Source organism: Rhinopithecus bieti, unplaced genomic scaffold, assembly GCF_001698545.2.
Source record: "Rhinopithecus bieti isolate Rb0 unplaced genomic scaffold, ASM169854v2 scaffold_12686, whole genome shotgun sequence".
In the NCBI taxonomy this organism is placed as follows: Eukaryota; Metazoa; Chordata; class Mammalia; order Primates; family Cercopithecidae; genus Rhinopithecus; species Rhinopithecus bieti.
This window is the reverse complement of record NW_016807231.1, coordinates 90258-106579: the sequence shown is the minus strand read 5'-3', so window position 1 is coordinate 106579 and position 16322 is coordinate 90258. Positions and strand designations below refer to the sequence as shown.

Genomic DNA, 16322 nt, shown 5'->3' with positions numbered 1-16322 from the left:
ATGGTTTGGCTTTGTGTCTCCACCCAAATCTCATCTTGAATTGTAATCCCCACGTGTCCACGGAGAGACCTGGTGAAAGGTGAATGGATCATGAGGATGGTTTCCCCCATGCTGTTCTCATGATAGTGAGGGAGTTCTCACTAGAGCTGATTGTTTTAAATGTAGCACTTCCTCACTCTTCCTCTCTCTCTCTCTCTCCACCATAAGGAGACATGCCTTGCTTCCCCTTCACCTTCCACTATGATTGTACGTTTCCTGAGGCTTCTCTAGCCATGCAGAACTGTGAGTCAGTCCAGGCGCGGTGGTTCAAGCCTGTAACCCCAGCACTTTGAGAGGCCAAGGTGGGTGGATCACCTGAGGTCAGGGGTTCAAGACCATCCCGGTCAACATGGTGAAACCCCGTCTCTACTAAAAATACAAAACTTAACTGGGTGTGGTGGCATGTGCCTGTAGTCCAAGCTACTCGGGAGGCTGAGGTGGGAGAATTGCTTGAACCTGGCAGGCAGATGTTGCAGTGAGCCGAGATTGTGCCACTGCACTGCAGCCTGGGCAACAGAATGAGACTGTCTTAAATAAATAAATAAATAAATAAATAAATAAATAAATAAAAGAAGGCGTGTGAGTCAATTAAACCTCTTTCCTTTATAAATTACCCAGTCTCAGGTAGTATCTTTATAGCAGTGTGAAAACAGACTAATACAGACATGAACAGGCACTTCTCAAAAGAAGACATACATGTGGCCAACAAATACATGAAAAAATGCTCATCATCACTAATCTTTACAGAAATGTACATCACAACCACAATGGGATACCATCTTGTGCCAGTCAGAATGGCTATTATTAAAAAGTCAAAAATAACGGATGCTGGTAAGGTTGTGGAGAAAAGGTAACATTTATACGCTTCTGGTGAAAATGTAAATTAGTTGAGCAATTGTGGAAAGCAGTGTGATGATTCCACAAAGGGCTTAAAACAGAATTACCATTTGACGTAGCCATCCCATTATTGAGAATATACCCAAAGGAATATAATTCATTCTACCATAAAGACATATGCATGCATATGTTTATTGCAGCACTATTCACAACACCAAAAACATAGTATCAACCTAAATGCCCATCAATGGTAGACTGGCTGAAAAAAATATGGCACGTATATACCATGGAATACTACGCAGCCATAAAAAAGAATGAGACCATGTCCTTTGCAGCAACATGGATGGAGGTGAAGTCATTCTTATAAGCAAACTAACATAGGAACAGAGAATAAAAAATACCACATGTTCTCTTTTTTCTTTTTTGAGACAGAGTCTCGCTGTGTCACCCAGGCTGGAGTGCAGTGGTGCGATCTCGGCTTACTGCAACCTCTGTCTCCCAGGCTCAAGCAATTCTCCTGCCTCAGCCTCCCAAGTAGCTGGGACTACAGCTGTGCGCCACCATGCCCAGCTAATTTTTTGTATTTTCAGTAGAGATGGGGTTTCACCATGTTGGCCAGGTTGGTCTCAAACTCCTGACCTCAAGTAAACCCCCGTCTTGGCCTCCCAAAGTGCTGGGATTACAGGCGTGCCTTTTCTTTTTTTATTTTTATTTTTATTTATTTATTGATTTTGAGACAGAGTTTCGCTCTTGTTGCCCAGGCTGGAATGCAACAGCGTAATCTTGGCTCACTGCAACCTCTGCCTCCCAGGTTCAAGCAGTTCTCCTGCTTCAGCCTCCCGAGTAGCTGTGATTACAGGCATGTGCCACCACATCCGGCTAATTTTATATTTTTAGTAGAGATGGGGTATCCCCATGCTGGTCAGGCTGGTTTCGAACTCTTGACCTCAGGTAATCCGCCTGCTTTGACCTCTCAAAGTGCAGGGATTACAGGCATGAGACACCACACCTGGTCGCATATTCTTATTTATAAGTGAGAGTTAAATGAGAACACGTGACACAAAAAGGGGAACAACAGACACCAGAGATTACTTGAGGGTGGAGGGTGGGAGAAGGAGAAGATTAAAAAACTGACTATTGGGAACTATGCTTATTACCTGGGTGACAAAATAATTTGTATGCCAAACCCCCAAGACATGCGGTTTACCTGTCTAGGAATTGGAGGCTGTAGTGAGCCATGATTACACCACTACACTCCAGCCTGGGTGTCAGAGTAAGACCCTGTCTCCAAACAAAAACAAAACAACAACAACAACAACAAAATAATGCATTTGCCCCTATTTCTGTGGGAGAGATTACTAGAATGGGTTTGCTAGGCCAAAAAGTATGAACATCTTAATTTTAATAGACACTAATTGCACATATTTTTTAAATTAGGGCTGAGATATGGAATGTTGTTTAAAAAAATGCCATTACTGGCCGGGTGTGGTGGCTCATGCCTGTAATCTCAGCACTTTGGGAGGCCGAGGCGGGTGGATCACCTGAGGATGAGAGTTCTAGACCAGCCTGACCAATGTGGCGAAACCCTGTTTCTACTAAAATACAAAATTAGCTAGGTGTGATAGTATGCACCTGTAGTCCCAGCTGCTTGGGAGGCTGAGGCAGGAGGATCTCTCAATCCCAGAAGCCTGAGCTTACAGTGAGCTTTGATCACACCACTGCACTCCAGCCTGGGTGACAGAGGGAGATCCTGTCTCTATTTAAAAAAAAAAAAATGAAAGAAAAATATAAAACAGTTTCCTTGAAGGCCGGGCACGGTGGCTCAAGCCTGTAATCCCAGCACTTTGGGAGGCCGAGACGGGCGGATCACAAGGTCAGGAGATCGAGACCATCCTGGCTAACACGGTGAAACCCCGTCTCTACTAAAAAATACAAAAAACTAGCCGGGCGCAGTGGCGGGCGCCTGTAGTCCCAGCTACTCGGGAGGCTGAGGCAGGAGAATGGCGTGAACCTGGGAGGCGGAGCTTGCAGTGAGCTGAGATCCGGCCACTGCACTCCAGCCTGGGCGACAGAGCAAGACTCTGTCTCAAAACAAACAAACAAACAAACAAACAAACAGACAGACAGACAGACAAAACAGTTTCCTTGAAGTCTATATTTAAAAGAAACACAGATTCATTTGTTCAAACCATAAAGTCCTGAAGAATCTATTACAATAAATAAGATACATTTCTTATATTTTAGAGACTGATAGATAATTCAGTAGAACTCTAACCTTAGCCCCAAAAGCCAAGATACATATTAATATTTACCACCTTTAGCAGGCTGAATGTGCTTTGTATTGAGGCCTGAATCAGCTAAGAAAGTACTATGTCATACAAACACCATGTTTTATGTTCACTTATACTTTCATTATAGAACTAGACTGTGAGCTTCCTGAGGCCAGAGATTTCTATGTTTCCTGCTTCTTTGTATACTCCTTGGAAGTCAGCACAGTGCCTTGTATAAAGAGGCACTCAATAAATATTTGACGAATAAACATTACATATATGTAAATGTATGTACGTATACACAGTAAATCCTTAATGTTGCTAGATTCTTGGAAACTGTGACTTTAAGCACAATGACATATAACAAAACCAACTTTACCATGCACTAATTGACATAAACAAGAGTTAAGCTCCTTTGACCTATCCTGGTCACAAAACACCAGACTTCTAAATACAGACCAAAACACTTCTAATATTAGACACTGAAATAAATGTTAGCTATACATACATTTAAGAAAGACTTATATAAACAAGTATGTAAATGATTTATCTGCTTATTTAGTCCCAGGTGGCCAGAGTCCATCCCAGCAGCTCAAGGCCAAGGCGGGAACCAACCCTGGAGAGGATGCCATCTCGTCGCAGGGCACACTCACACATACACTTGTACTCATTCAGACTGGGGACAATTCAGACATGCCAGTTCACCTAACGTGCAGACCTTTGGGATATGGGAAGAAGCTTGAATACCCAGAGAAAACCCACACAGACATGGGGAGAATGTGCAGACTCCACACAGACAGTGGCCCCAGGCAGGAATGGATTTTCTTTTCTCATCAACATTAAAACGAAACGACATTGGACAAAATGACATTATGTGACAACCTGCCATATTTATTTACTTCGCTTTGTAAGTATATAAACAGGAAGTATATACAGAAATGAGAGCAGGGGAAATAGAACAGATAAGAGTGGCGTGAAACTTTTCACCAAATACCTTTCTATATTACTTTGACTTTGAACTATGTAATGGAATCTAGTTTATAAGTAAAACAAAAAACAAACAAACAAAAAAAACCCTCCCAGACCTGTACATGAATAGCTTTCCCTTGCTTCAACAACTGTAGCCAGTTGTTTTCTGACTGGAGACAGATAGGCAAAAGGTCTCCTGAAACAGACAATGGGCAACATAATCCATTACTCATACTGGAGGTAAAAGAACTTAGTGGTTAGGAGGGCTGGCTCTGGAGCCACTCTGCCTGGGCTCAAATCCTAGTTTTGCCATTTACTAACTGTATGACGCTGGGCAAGTCACTTAATCTCACCATTACTCAGTTATTTGCAGGGGTGTCCAAACTTTTGGCTTCCCTGGGCCACACTGGAAGAACTGTCTTGGCCCATACATAAAATACACTAATACTAACTAGCTAATGAGCTTTAAAAAAGGTGATATCTGCCACAATAGATAAGCAAAAAAGTCCTCGAATTCAAAGGGTTGGACATGGCCTGTCTATAAAATTGTATAGACGGAGACAAACTAGTACTCCCTGACAGGCTTGCTGTAACACTTAAAGAGATAATAAAATGCTAAACATAGTATCTAGTACACAGTCAATATCTGCTATGGGTTTGATTTTTTTAAACAAATAAACAAAAAATGTGAGCAAGAATAAGAGATGAAGATGCTAACACTAGCATCATGTACAGGTCTGGGAGTTTTTTCTTTACTTATAAACTAGACTCCATGACATGGTTCAAAGTTCTATCCCTAGAGACTTTCTAGGGATAGAAAGCGGTGGCCCAGATGTATACTGTTCTCTGGGGTTATATCTGGTTGCAGCCTAGAGAGAGGAAATGTACCAAAGTAAACAAAGATATGATGGCAAAACACAAGCAAAATGACGTAATAAACAATGAAAAAAGAAGACATAAGCAAAAAAATACAAAAGGTGAATATATGAAATAATGCTGAATCCACTCATAATTAAAGAAATTCAAATTAGGATGAGATACTATTTTCCTCCATCGGATTGGCAAAAGAGTAAAGGTTGATTATACCTGGTATAGAGAAATGGAGCTTAAAGGTTGATTATACCTGGAATAGAGAAATGGGATCCCCACACAGTGTTAGCAAGATTGTAAATTAATATAACCTTTTATCTTAAGGGAGGGAAAATGGAAGCTAATTATTCAAAATTTAAAATGTGTATATCCTTTATTTTAATTTGTATTATTTATTTATTTATTTTTTATTTTTTAAATTAATTAATTAATTTTTTTTGAGACAATGTCTTGCTCTGTCGCCCAGGTTGGAGTGCAGTGGGGCAATCTCGGCTCACTGCAAGCTCTACCTCCCAGGTTCAAGTGATTCTCCTGCCTCAGCCTCCTGAGTAGCTGGGACTACAGGTGCCCACCACCATGCCTGGCTAATTTTTGTATTTTTAGTAGAGACAGGGTTTCGCCATGTTGACCAGGCTGGTCTCGAACTCCTGACCTCAGGTGATCTGCCTGCCTCAGCCTCCCAAAGTGATGGGATTACAGGCGTAAACCACTGCATCCAACNTTTTTGTGACAGAGTCTCATTCTGTCACCCAGGCTGGAGTGCAATGGCATGATCTCAGCTCACTGCAATCTCCGCCTCCCGGTTTCAAGCGATTCTCCTGTCTCAGCCTTCCAAGTAGCTGGGATTACAGGCGCGTGCCACCACACCCGGCTAATTTTTTGTATTTTTAGTAGAGATGGGGTTTCACTGTGTTAGCCAGGATGGTCTCGATCTCCTGACCTCAGGTGATCCGCCTGCCTCGGCCTTTGAAAGTGCTGTGATTACAGGTGTGAGCCACCACCCCCAGCCTCTTGTGTCATTTTTTAAATAATATTTTTCAAAATTACCAGCCACTATAAGAAGCACTGCTCTTATATTATTAATACTTCCAGTTTGGTATACAATACTTTTCTATACTAAAAGAAGAATCACTTTATTTTTTTTCCAGCTTTATTGAGGTATGTTTGACAAATAAATGTACACAATTAAAGTGCACAATGTGATGATTTGCTATATGTATACACTGTGAAATGATTACCACAATCAAGCTAATGAACATATTCATCATCTCAAATAGGGGCCCTTATTTTCTAGGAGAAATATTTTATATGGCCTCTTCATCACAGTCTGAATTCTGAGTGTCATTTCTGTCCTTCCTGGTCCCTTTTTGCAAGGACAAACTGGTTCTCTGCATTCTTTAAAAGATATTTTATTGGTATCTTTTCCTCTTTTCTTTTGTCCCTGTAATTTTAAGGTCCTTTTATTTGCTGGTCTTCAAATTCAAAATAGGTGCTTGTTTATAACCAGTGAAACAATGCAATACAAAGACGTATAAAGACAAAGCTAATCATCCCCACCTCAACCTCTTGATGTAATCAACATTAAGAGCTTGCTAAGTACTCTTCCATAACCCTCTTTGTTCATACGAACAGATCAAACCTATGTGCACACATTTGTTTCCACCAAAACATAATCATATAATAAGCAGTATTCTGCAATTTGTTTCACTTAACTATATAGGTATATATACATACATACATATATATTTTATATAATATGTGAAATAAACAGACTATATTACTTAACAAAATATAATGAAAATATTCCGCAGTCTTAAATTCTTTTCCAGTTCTAAAATTCATTTTTTCTTTTCAAGAGGGATCACTATCAGAAATAAAATTAATTTTGGTATTCCTTTAGAAAACATACCACCATTATAATTATTTGTAATAAATTGTTTAATGTCTTTCATCCCCGCTTGACTGACAGCTCCATGAAGTCAGGGTACTTATTTTGCTCACCACTGTATCTCCAGATTTTAAGGTAGTGTTGCCAGCATAGTAACTACCTACAATATATTTGTTCATTGTTTCAGAACTCCCTGAAACCTTCATTCTACTTAAACTAGGTCACTGACAATACTTAAATATATGTGTGTCTTTAGGAACTCGGGCCCCAGTAAGTCACCACTCAATTTTATCTTAATGGAACCTAGTAACAATCCACTTTAAATAATTGTAAAATTTGTGCTTTTAGCAAAAGCCTTCTGCCGCAAAATGAGTTTGTTTTTTTTTTTGAGATGGAGTCTTGTTCACTCTCCCAGGCTGGAGTGCAGTGGCACGATCTCCGCTCACTGCAACCTCTGCCTCCCAGGTTCAAGCAATTCTCCTGCCTCAGCCTCCGGAGTAGCTGGGATTACAAGCGTGCGCCACCACGCCCAACTAATTTATGTATTATTAGTACAGACGGGGTTGGCCAGGCTGGTCTCGATCTCCTGACCTCAGGTGATCCACCCGTCTCGGCCTCCCAAAGTGTTGGGATTATAGGCGTGAACCACTGCACCTGGCCAAAAATGAATTTTAAAAGACAGATCGGTGGCTCACACCTGTAATCCCAGCACTGTGGAAGGCCGAGGCAGGTGGAACACCTGAGGTCAGGAGTTCGAGACCAGCCTGGCCAACATGGCGAAACCCCGTCTCTACTAAAAACAAAAAAAATTAACCGGACATAGTGGCGCATGCCTGTAATCCTAGCCACTCAGGAGGCTGAGGCAGGAGAATCACTTGAAACCGGGAGACGGAGGCTGCAGTGAACCGAGATCCCACCATTGCACTCCAGCCTGGGCAAAAAGAGTGAAGCTCGGTCTCAAAAAGAAAAAAAAAAGACACATCACATCAAATATTTAGTGGAAAGAGAGCTCTGCACTCCTAATTAGAAGACCTGAGGGCCAGGTGCAGTGGCTCACGCCTGTAATCCCAGCACTTTGGGAGGCCGAGGCGGGTGGATCACCTGAGGTCAGGAATTCAAGACCAGCCTGGCCAACCCTGTCTCTACTAATAATACAAAAATTAGCCGGGCGTGGTGGCGGGCTCCTGTAATCCCAGCTACTAAGGAGGCTGAGGTAGAAGAATCGCTTGAACCCGGGAGGCAGAGGTTGCACTGAGCCAAGGTCGCGCTATTGCACTCCAACCTGGGTAACAAGAGCGAAACTCCGCCTCAAAAAAAAAAAAGAGAGAGACCTGGATTCCAGTCCCACCTCTGCCATTAACTTGCTGTGTGGCCTTTTGAAATTTCCTTATCCTTTTTAGGCCTGGTTCCTCAGCTGTAGTTCTACTATTCATTAATTCCACTAATATTTACTGTCCACTTCTTGCTGGCACTGTGGTTAAGTACTAGAAATACTGGGGTGAATACTAACGGCCAGTACTTTTTAGTAAACGCTTACTCTAGGCCTGAAATTTTGCTAACGGAGTCATATGCACTATCTCATCTAATTTTCTATGAAAATAGGCACTACTGTGACATTTTCTGTACTTTACAAATGAGGGAACTGAGGCACAGCGAGGTGAAGTAACTTTCCCAGGATATCAAAAGGTGTGGTGAAGACAGGATTGGATTCCAGGCAGTGGGGCTTCAGATCTCATTCCAATAATCATAAGAAACCCTTGATACCATAATTGCATGACTATTTCAGTGGCCTGCGTTTTGGTCTGAGCCCAGGAGTACTAGGGGGGTGGGCAATATGAGGGTTCAAGGACGCAGGGGTACATCAGAGAAACCAGCAAGAGGTCTGATAACAAGCGACACCGGGAGCAAGAATCTCTCGCTCTCGCAATTTCCATGCCAGGAAGGTGAAGTAAGAGGTGTCAGCGAGTCGTAGGCACGGCCTCCTCTCTGGGCGTCCCGTTGGGTAAAGGGGAGTGTACGGGTCACGTAGGCCTAAAGCACGTCTCTGAACTCGGCAGGGGGCGGGGAGAAAGGGCACGCAGTGTGCGCGCAATGTGCGCGCAGCGTGCGCGCCGGCCCTTCCTACGCCTGAGCGGGCGGGCAAACGGACGGCTCCGCCCAGCCGCGGGCTCCTTTGCCCCGCCTCACTACCCCCGCCTTCGCGGCGCCCGTTTCCTGGCCCTCCCCACCTTTAGTGAGACCAACGAGAGGACACCGCCTGCGGCTAGAACATCCCGGCCAGGAGCGTAACCGAGTGGCGTGCCAACGTGAGGGGAAACCCGTGTGCGGCTGCGCTTTCCTACCCCCAAGCCGTTCTAGACGCGGGTGAGTGGCGGGGGCTTGACCCCCACCCCGAGCGCACCCTGACTGCTCTCCGTCTCTTGGGGGAGGCCTGGGCCCCAGCCCTCTCCCAGCATGCTCCACGCGGGATGCTTGGGCAGGTGCAGCGGGAGGCTTGTCAACACAGGAGACCTAGAGCCTTCTTCCTGGGGGCGCTCTCTTGGTCCTTCAGAGGGATCTCTAGGTTACCATGTCCTTCCTCTCACTTTTCTTCCCTATTTCGTCTTCCTTTTCCGTACTTCACCTCAACTACCTTCACCCAAAAGGTTCCTCTAAAACCATTGGGGTAATTTCTGTGTCATTTGTGCTCGTGTGCAGTTTTAAATTTCCTTCTGCACAAAGTATCCTATCATATGCATCCCTACTGTTACATTTTTTGCCTCTCTGATGGGGAAAAAATCTCCTTAGAATAATTTTTGCAAATTACTGTGTTTAAAATGTGCAGACTTACTGAGTTTTGATCACTATTTTTGCAGCCAGGAGTAGGATCGCCATCAGGAAGAATTCTGACACATATGACATAATTGAGCAAAGAAACGTGTGAATTATGTATTGGCCAGAAATAATGAAAACTGCGTGACATGAAATACAAAAATCCTATATAAATTAATTTTAGGGTGCACCTGACAATTTTTTGTTTGTTTGTTTTGAGACAGAGTCTGGCTCTTGTCGCCCAGGCTGGAGTGCTGTGGCGCGATCTTGGCTTACTGCAACCTCCATCTCCCGGGTTCAAGCAATTCAGCCTCCTGAGTAGCTGGGATTATAGTCATGTGTCACCATGCCAGGCTAATTTTTGTATTTTTAGTAGAGACAGGGTCTCACCATGTTAGCCAGGCTGGTCTTGAACTCCTGACCTCAGGTGATCCACCCGCCTCGGCCTCCCAAAGTGTTGGTATTACAGGCGTGAGCCACCGTGCACAGCAGACAATTCTAATATTACGCAGCGCTTGTTTTCTGTCACTTCTCTTCTTAGAACTGTGTTTATTGACCAAGTTCTGTGAGTGACAGAGGAAAGCCTTCCTGCCTCTTGCGCCACCCACCACTCAGAAATTACATCTGCCAAGCTATTCCACACCTTGTCTTTCTGGTAAAGTCAAAATTCCATTTCCTCTAGAAGAAAACCATAGGAGTGGTTTCCTTGTAACAATATGGTGCTTTTGGGTGCAAAACATCAGTTATGGTCAACAGATCCCACTTTTTTTCCATTTGTATGAAAACAAGGATATTCCGTGACCCATTTATCAAACTCTAATGTGGTAGAAGCACTATGGCAATTATTCTGTAATGGAAAAAAAACATGAAACTGATTTGAGAAATGTGGTTTCTAATCCACTTCTACCACTGTCTAACTGGGTGACTGAATCAGTTACTTAACCTCTGTGGACTTCCATTTCCTCTCTGTAAAATGAGAGAAGTGACTGACATTGGGTAGCTTTCTAAGGCTCCTTTCAACCATAAGAGAAAACGGGGAAATCTAAGTAGCTCAATAGATCGCTTTTTTCTGAAGATGGAGGGAAGATTGGAAAATTCAGCCTTTACTAGAACAAATGGTTAACATACAATTTTTTTGAACAAGTGTATTTAGTATCAGCTTTTAATTTCTTTTATTTATTTACTTTTTCTGAGACAGAGTCTCACTCTGATGCCCTGGCTAGAGTGCCGTGGTGAGATCACAGCTCACTGCAGCCTCCGCCTCCCAAGTTCAAGAGATTCTTGTGCCTCAGCCTCCCGAGAAACTGGGATTACAGGCACCCACCACCACGTCTGGCTAATTTTTTGTATTTTGAGTAGAGAGAGGGTTTCACCATGTTGCCCAGGCTGGTCTCGAACTCCTGAGCTCAAGGAATCCACCCACCTCAGCCTCCCAAAGTGCTGAGATAACAGCCATGAGCCACTGCACCCGGCTCTTAATTTCTAATTGAAATAAAAGTGTAAAGTTTTCCGTTTTACTTCCCCAAAGAAGAAGAAAATTCGTTTTGAGGAAATAAAATGTTTATTAATAGGCCCCAGATATGTCTATCAATATTCCTTTTCAAAAAATGTAACTTTTATTATGGGCTTCTATTACATCAATAGTTGGGATACTGTATTGGAAACCATTTAGTTTTAGGAACAAAAGGGTAAATATTAACATATATGATGTTATTCTCAAGAAACTTGGTTTAGATTTACTCAAAACACTTAAGGACAGCAGCCATCAGTTAAAGAAAGCACTATGTTGAGAACAGAAATGTCAGCACAGTACCATTGGTGATTTGCCATTTATAGGTGGTTTTATCTATTCAATCCAAGGTTTTGGTGTAAAATCCATTATATTTTAGAGGTATTTAAATAATGCAAGCTTGTGATGTGAAATTCTTTAAAGAGAATGGTGGATGGATAACCTCTGTAACACTGCTTTCAAGGGTTTATTAAATCCCCATAGATGAAGTGCAAAACAAATTCTCCATAGAGGAGTTGTTGCAAAGTTCCAGTTTATACCAAACAGTAATCAGATTCCATTGGAAGCTAAAGATTTTGAGAGTCCTTTGTACTATATGCAACTAACTTGATTTCAAGCTTTAAATAAATCATTAAGAGGAAATGGTAATGTTTTCCTATACTCAAGAATCAGAGCAGCGAATCAACAATATAAATAAGGTGTAACAGTTTAATCGGGGTATTATTAAGTTGCTTTTTAAGAGTCTTTTTCTTCTTTATAGGAAAAATCGACTTTGCTGAAGCTTAGGCTCCGTATACTTTGTGCGTATTAGGAGATTATAGGGAATGCTTGCAGCATGCTCTGGAACGAGCCATTTTCTAGTCGCATATTAGTAGATACACTAGCTAGGGGACAATCATTAATAGGGGATTGGTCTGGAAGTAGAATGCACAACCATGAGCATAACACCTACACGCCTCACTAACAAAGAAGATATCTGAAAATTTCAATGGATTGGTTAATAGAGGGAATGACCGTGTCAATGGAGCTCTGTATGGGAGAGGCTTTCGAAGGTGACATATACTGTATATAACCTTGTAAAAAACCCAAAGATGTGAGTCTTTGGGCTGCAGTAAAGGAGACTTGGACCAAACACTGTGACAAAGCAGAGTTCTTCAGTTCTGAAAATGTTAAAGTGTTTGAGTCAATTAATATGGACACAAATGACATGTGGTTAATGATGAGAAAAGCTTACAAATATGCCTTTGATAAGTATAGAGACCAATACAACTGGTTCTTCCTTGCACGCCCCACTACGTTTGCTATCATTGAAAACCTGAAGTATTTTTTGTTAAAAAAGGATCCATCACAGCCTTTCTATCTAGGCCACACTATAAAATCTGGAGACCTTGAATATGTGGGTATGGAAGGAGGAATTGTCTTAAGTATAGAATCAATGAAAAGACTTAACAGCCTTCTCAATATCCCTGAAAAGTGTCCTGAACAGGGAGGGATGATTTGGAAGATATCCGAAGATAAACAGCTAGCAGTTTGCCTGAAATATGCTGGAGTGTTTGCAGAAAATGCAGAAGATGCTGATGGAAAAGATGTATTTAATACCAAGTCTGTTGGGCTTTCTATTAAAGAGGCAATGACTTACCACCCCAACCAGGTAGTAGAAGGCTGTTGTTCAGATATGGCTGTTACTTTTAATGGACTGACTCCAAATCAGATGCATGTGATGATGTATGGGGTATACCGTCTTAGGGCATTTGGGCATATTTTCAATGATGCATTGGTTTTCTTACCTCCAAATGGTTCTGACAATGACTGAGAAGTGGTAGAAAAGCATAATATGATCATTGTATAAGATATGTGTTGTCATTATTTGTAGTAGTAATTACATATCCAATACAGCTGTATGTTTCTTTTTCTTTTCTAATTTGGTGGCACTGGTATAACCACACATTAAAGTTAGTAGTACATTTTTAAATGAGGGTGGTTTTTTTCTTTAAAGCACATGAACATTGTAAATGTGTTGGAAAGAAGTGTTTTAAGAATAATAATTTTGCAAATAAAGTATAGATATTATATTTATGTGATAAATTCTAAATTATGAATATTAGAAATCTGTGGCACATAATTTTGCTGATTGGTTAAAAAAATTTTAACAGGTCTTTAGCATTCTAAGACATGCAAATGATATCTCTAGTTGTGAATTTGTGATTAAAATAAAACTTTTAGCTGTGTGTTCCCTTTACTTCTAATACTGATTTATGTTCTAAGCCTCCCCAAGTGCCAATGGATTTCTCTTCTCAAAATATACAACTAAGCAACTAAAGAAAATTAAAGTGAAAGTTGAAAAATATCCCTAAGAAAAAAAACTGAAAATTACTTACAAAATTGAGTAATTTTCCTGGAAGCTAATTTAGTGTCATTCCTCAGAGCATACGCAATTTCAGTGTAACTATCTGTACTTCAGCATGCAGATACTGACATTGGATTGGTGCCTATGAAGAATGTCATGTCATTTAATTGTGTTGTTTCTCAGTTAATCAAGCTCCCAGCTGCAATTTGGATAAAGATGTGCTCCTGCTGGGTCAGTGAGTTCTGTGGAAATTTGAAGAACTTGTTTTGGCCATCTGGCAATTTCACTTACCTGAGTTGAATCTGTTCTGTATTTTGTTTTGTTTTGTTTTTTTGGCACAGAGTCTTGCTCTGCCGCCCAGACTGGAGTGCAATGGCACAATCTCGGCTCATTGTAACCTCTGCCTCCTGGTTTCAAGCAGTTCTCCTGCCTTAGCCTTCCAAGTAGCTGGGATTACAGGTGCCCACCACCACGCCCGGCTAATTTTTTGTATTTTTAGTAGAGATGGGATTTCGCCATGTTGGCCAGGCTGGTCTCAAACTCTGACCTCAGGTGATCTACCCACCTTGGCCTCCCAAAGTTCTGAGATTACAGGCATAAGCCTCTGTGCCCATCCTGTTCTGGATTTTGTTTCCTTGTTCAAGTTTAGGGATTTTTCCCATATTCACGGCTGTACCATATCTGTTTTCAGTGTGGAGGTCCTAACCTATCTACTTTGCGTTATCATACCTTTTCCCAAATTTCAATGGCTACTCAGAAACTTAATCTAGTGGTAGATGCAATAGCTCCTGTACTGATAAATGTGTGAAATGCTTAGAGCTGACTTGTTCTATAATCTGGCCAGCACATGCTGTAAGTCCCCATAGAGTGTTAGAGCATGACATTTTAGAGATCAATATTCGTGTAACTGGCCTCATGATGGTAATGGTCTCCCACAGCTTTAGCAAATCAGAAAGAAAATTTCCTTAAGAAGGCCTTGGGCTTGAAGTTATTGATCCTCAGCGTAGTGTGTAAAACTTTGCTTTATTTCTGATTTTTCTCACTGAGGGTTTTGGTTAAGATGAAGCGTTACTAGTTTTGAAGAATAACAAAACCCCTTTATGAAGCCCCCTAATATGTGGTCTCAGATGCAGTTACTACAATCAAATCATGTTCAGTGTGAGTATAGTAATAAACAGTATCTCTCAGAGTGTGACACAGCTTATGTGTCATCTTGCCCCAACACCAGTATATTTAAAATTTTCTATTGCATTTATCATCTTCACTTACATTAGTATATCAGAGTATCATAACATGTCAGAATGCATTACATTATTTGTTTTGCTAATGAGTACTAAGATAACATTGCCTTTTAAACTAAATTGATGCTCTTGATTGTATCTTTATACATGAGTGGTTTTTTTGTTTGTTTGGTTGGTTGGTTGGTTGGTTTTTGAGACGGAGTTTTGCTCGTGTTGCTCAGGTTGGAATGCAATGGCGCGATCTCGGCTCACTGCAACCTCTGCCTCCCGGGTTCAAGCTATTCTCCTGCCTCAGCCTCACGAGCAGCTGGGATTACAGGCATGTGCTACCACGCCCGGCTAATTTTGTATTTTTAGTAAAGATGGGGTTTCTCCATGTTGATCAGGCTGGTGTCGAACTCCTGACCTCAGGTGATCCACCCACCTCAGCCTCCCAAAGTGCTGGGATTACAGGCGTGAGCCACTGCGCCCAGCCAATACAGAAGTATTTTTTTAACGAAATGTTAGGTGTCTCAAATAATATGCTGTCTCTCTGAACTTACTTGCAGCCAGTCTTGTAGATAAAATCTGAATAACAGAAAATAGTACTACTGAAGTTGTGTTACAGATTTGATCACCATATACGTCTGTTAGCTTTACGTAGAAAAATAATATATTCAGTAACCAAAAACAATAACCCGAACCCCATTCATGATGAGAGAGTTGGAAAGAATGGAGGTCTGATGGAAATTGATCAGGATTGCGAATATACACTACATATGGCTAGTGGCTGTCATATTGGACAGCACAAGTCTAAGCAATTCTAAGTGTAAGATCCCACTCCTGACTGAGATGTGAACAAGAGAAAACGTGAAGTTTCTTCTAAAAGTTGTATTTGTTTGTCTGGTTGTCTCAAATGCAATGGAAACCACAGCATGACTTTTAGCAGGCCCCAGACCATTGCCTTATGTGAATTAAATCACTGGATCTTCCTTTTCAAAAGTAAAACATTGGATCTGGAGCAAAATATAGATTTAGACCCCTTGGCTATTTTCTGGGGGCAGTGGGCTGGTGGAGGAATAAGCTAAAAGGTTGCTTGTGTATCAAATCTGATTCATAATGCTCAGATTTTTCTATAATGCATTTAAACAAACTCAGTTATTGGATATTCTTAAAGCAGGGCACACCTGTAATAGAAAAGTTGCTGAAAATAGAGTCTGTTGATGATGTACCACTAATTTCCCTTTCATTTGTTAAGAATATTGTGTTCTGGCTGGGCATGGTGGCTCACGCCTGTAATCCCAGCACTTTGGGAAGCTGAGGCTGGTGGATCACCTGAGGTCAGAAATTCAAGACCAGCCTGGCCAACATGGTGAAACCCTGTCTCTACTAAAAATAGAAAAATTAGCTGGGCGTGGTGGCGGGCACCTATAATCCCAGCTACTCGTGAGGCTGAGGCAGAAGAATTGCTTGAACCTGGGAGGTAGAGCTTGCAGTGAGCCAAAATCATGCCATTGCACTGCAGCCTGGGGGACAAGAGCAAGACTCCATCTCAAAAAAA

General features: G+C 41.7%; 1 protein-coding gene across 1 annotated transcript; it reads left to right on the top strand.

Moving 5' to 3' along the window:
• Nucleotides 1-12083: 12083 nt before the first annotated feature.
• Nucleotides 12084-13422, top strand: C1GALT1C1 (C1GALT1 specific chaperone 1). Its single transcript, XM_017880665.1, has one exon. It carries the CDS (start codon nucleotides 12387-12389, stop codon nucleotides 13005-13007), a length of 621 nt encoding a protein of 206 aa, XP_017736154.1. The 5' UTR covers nucleotides 12084-12386; the 3' UTR covers nucleotides 13008-13422.
• The last annotated feature ends 2900 nt before the right edge of the window (nucleotides 13423-16322 follow it).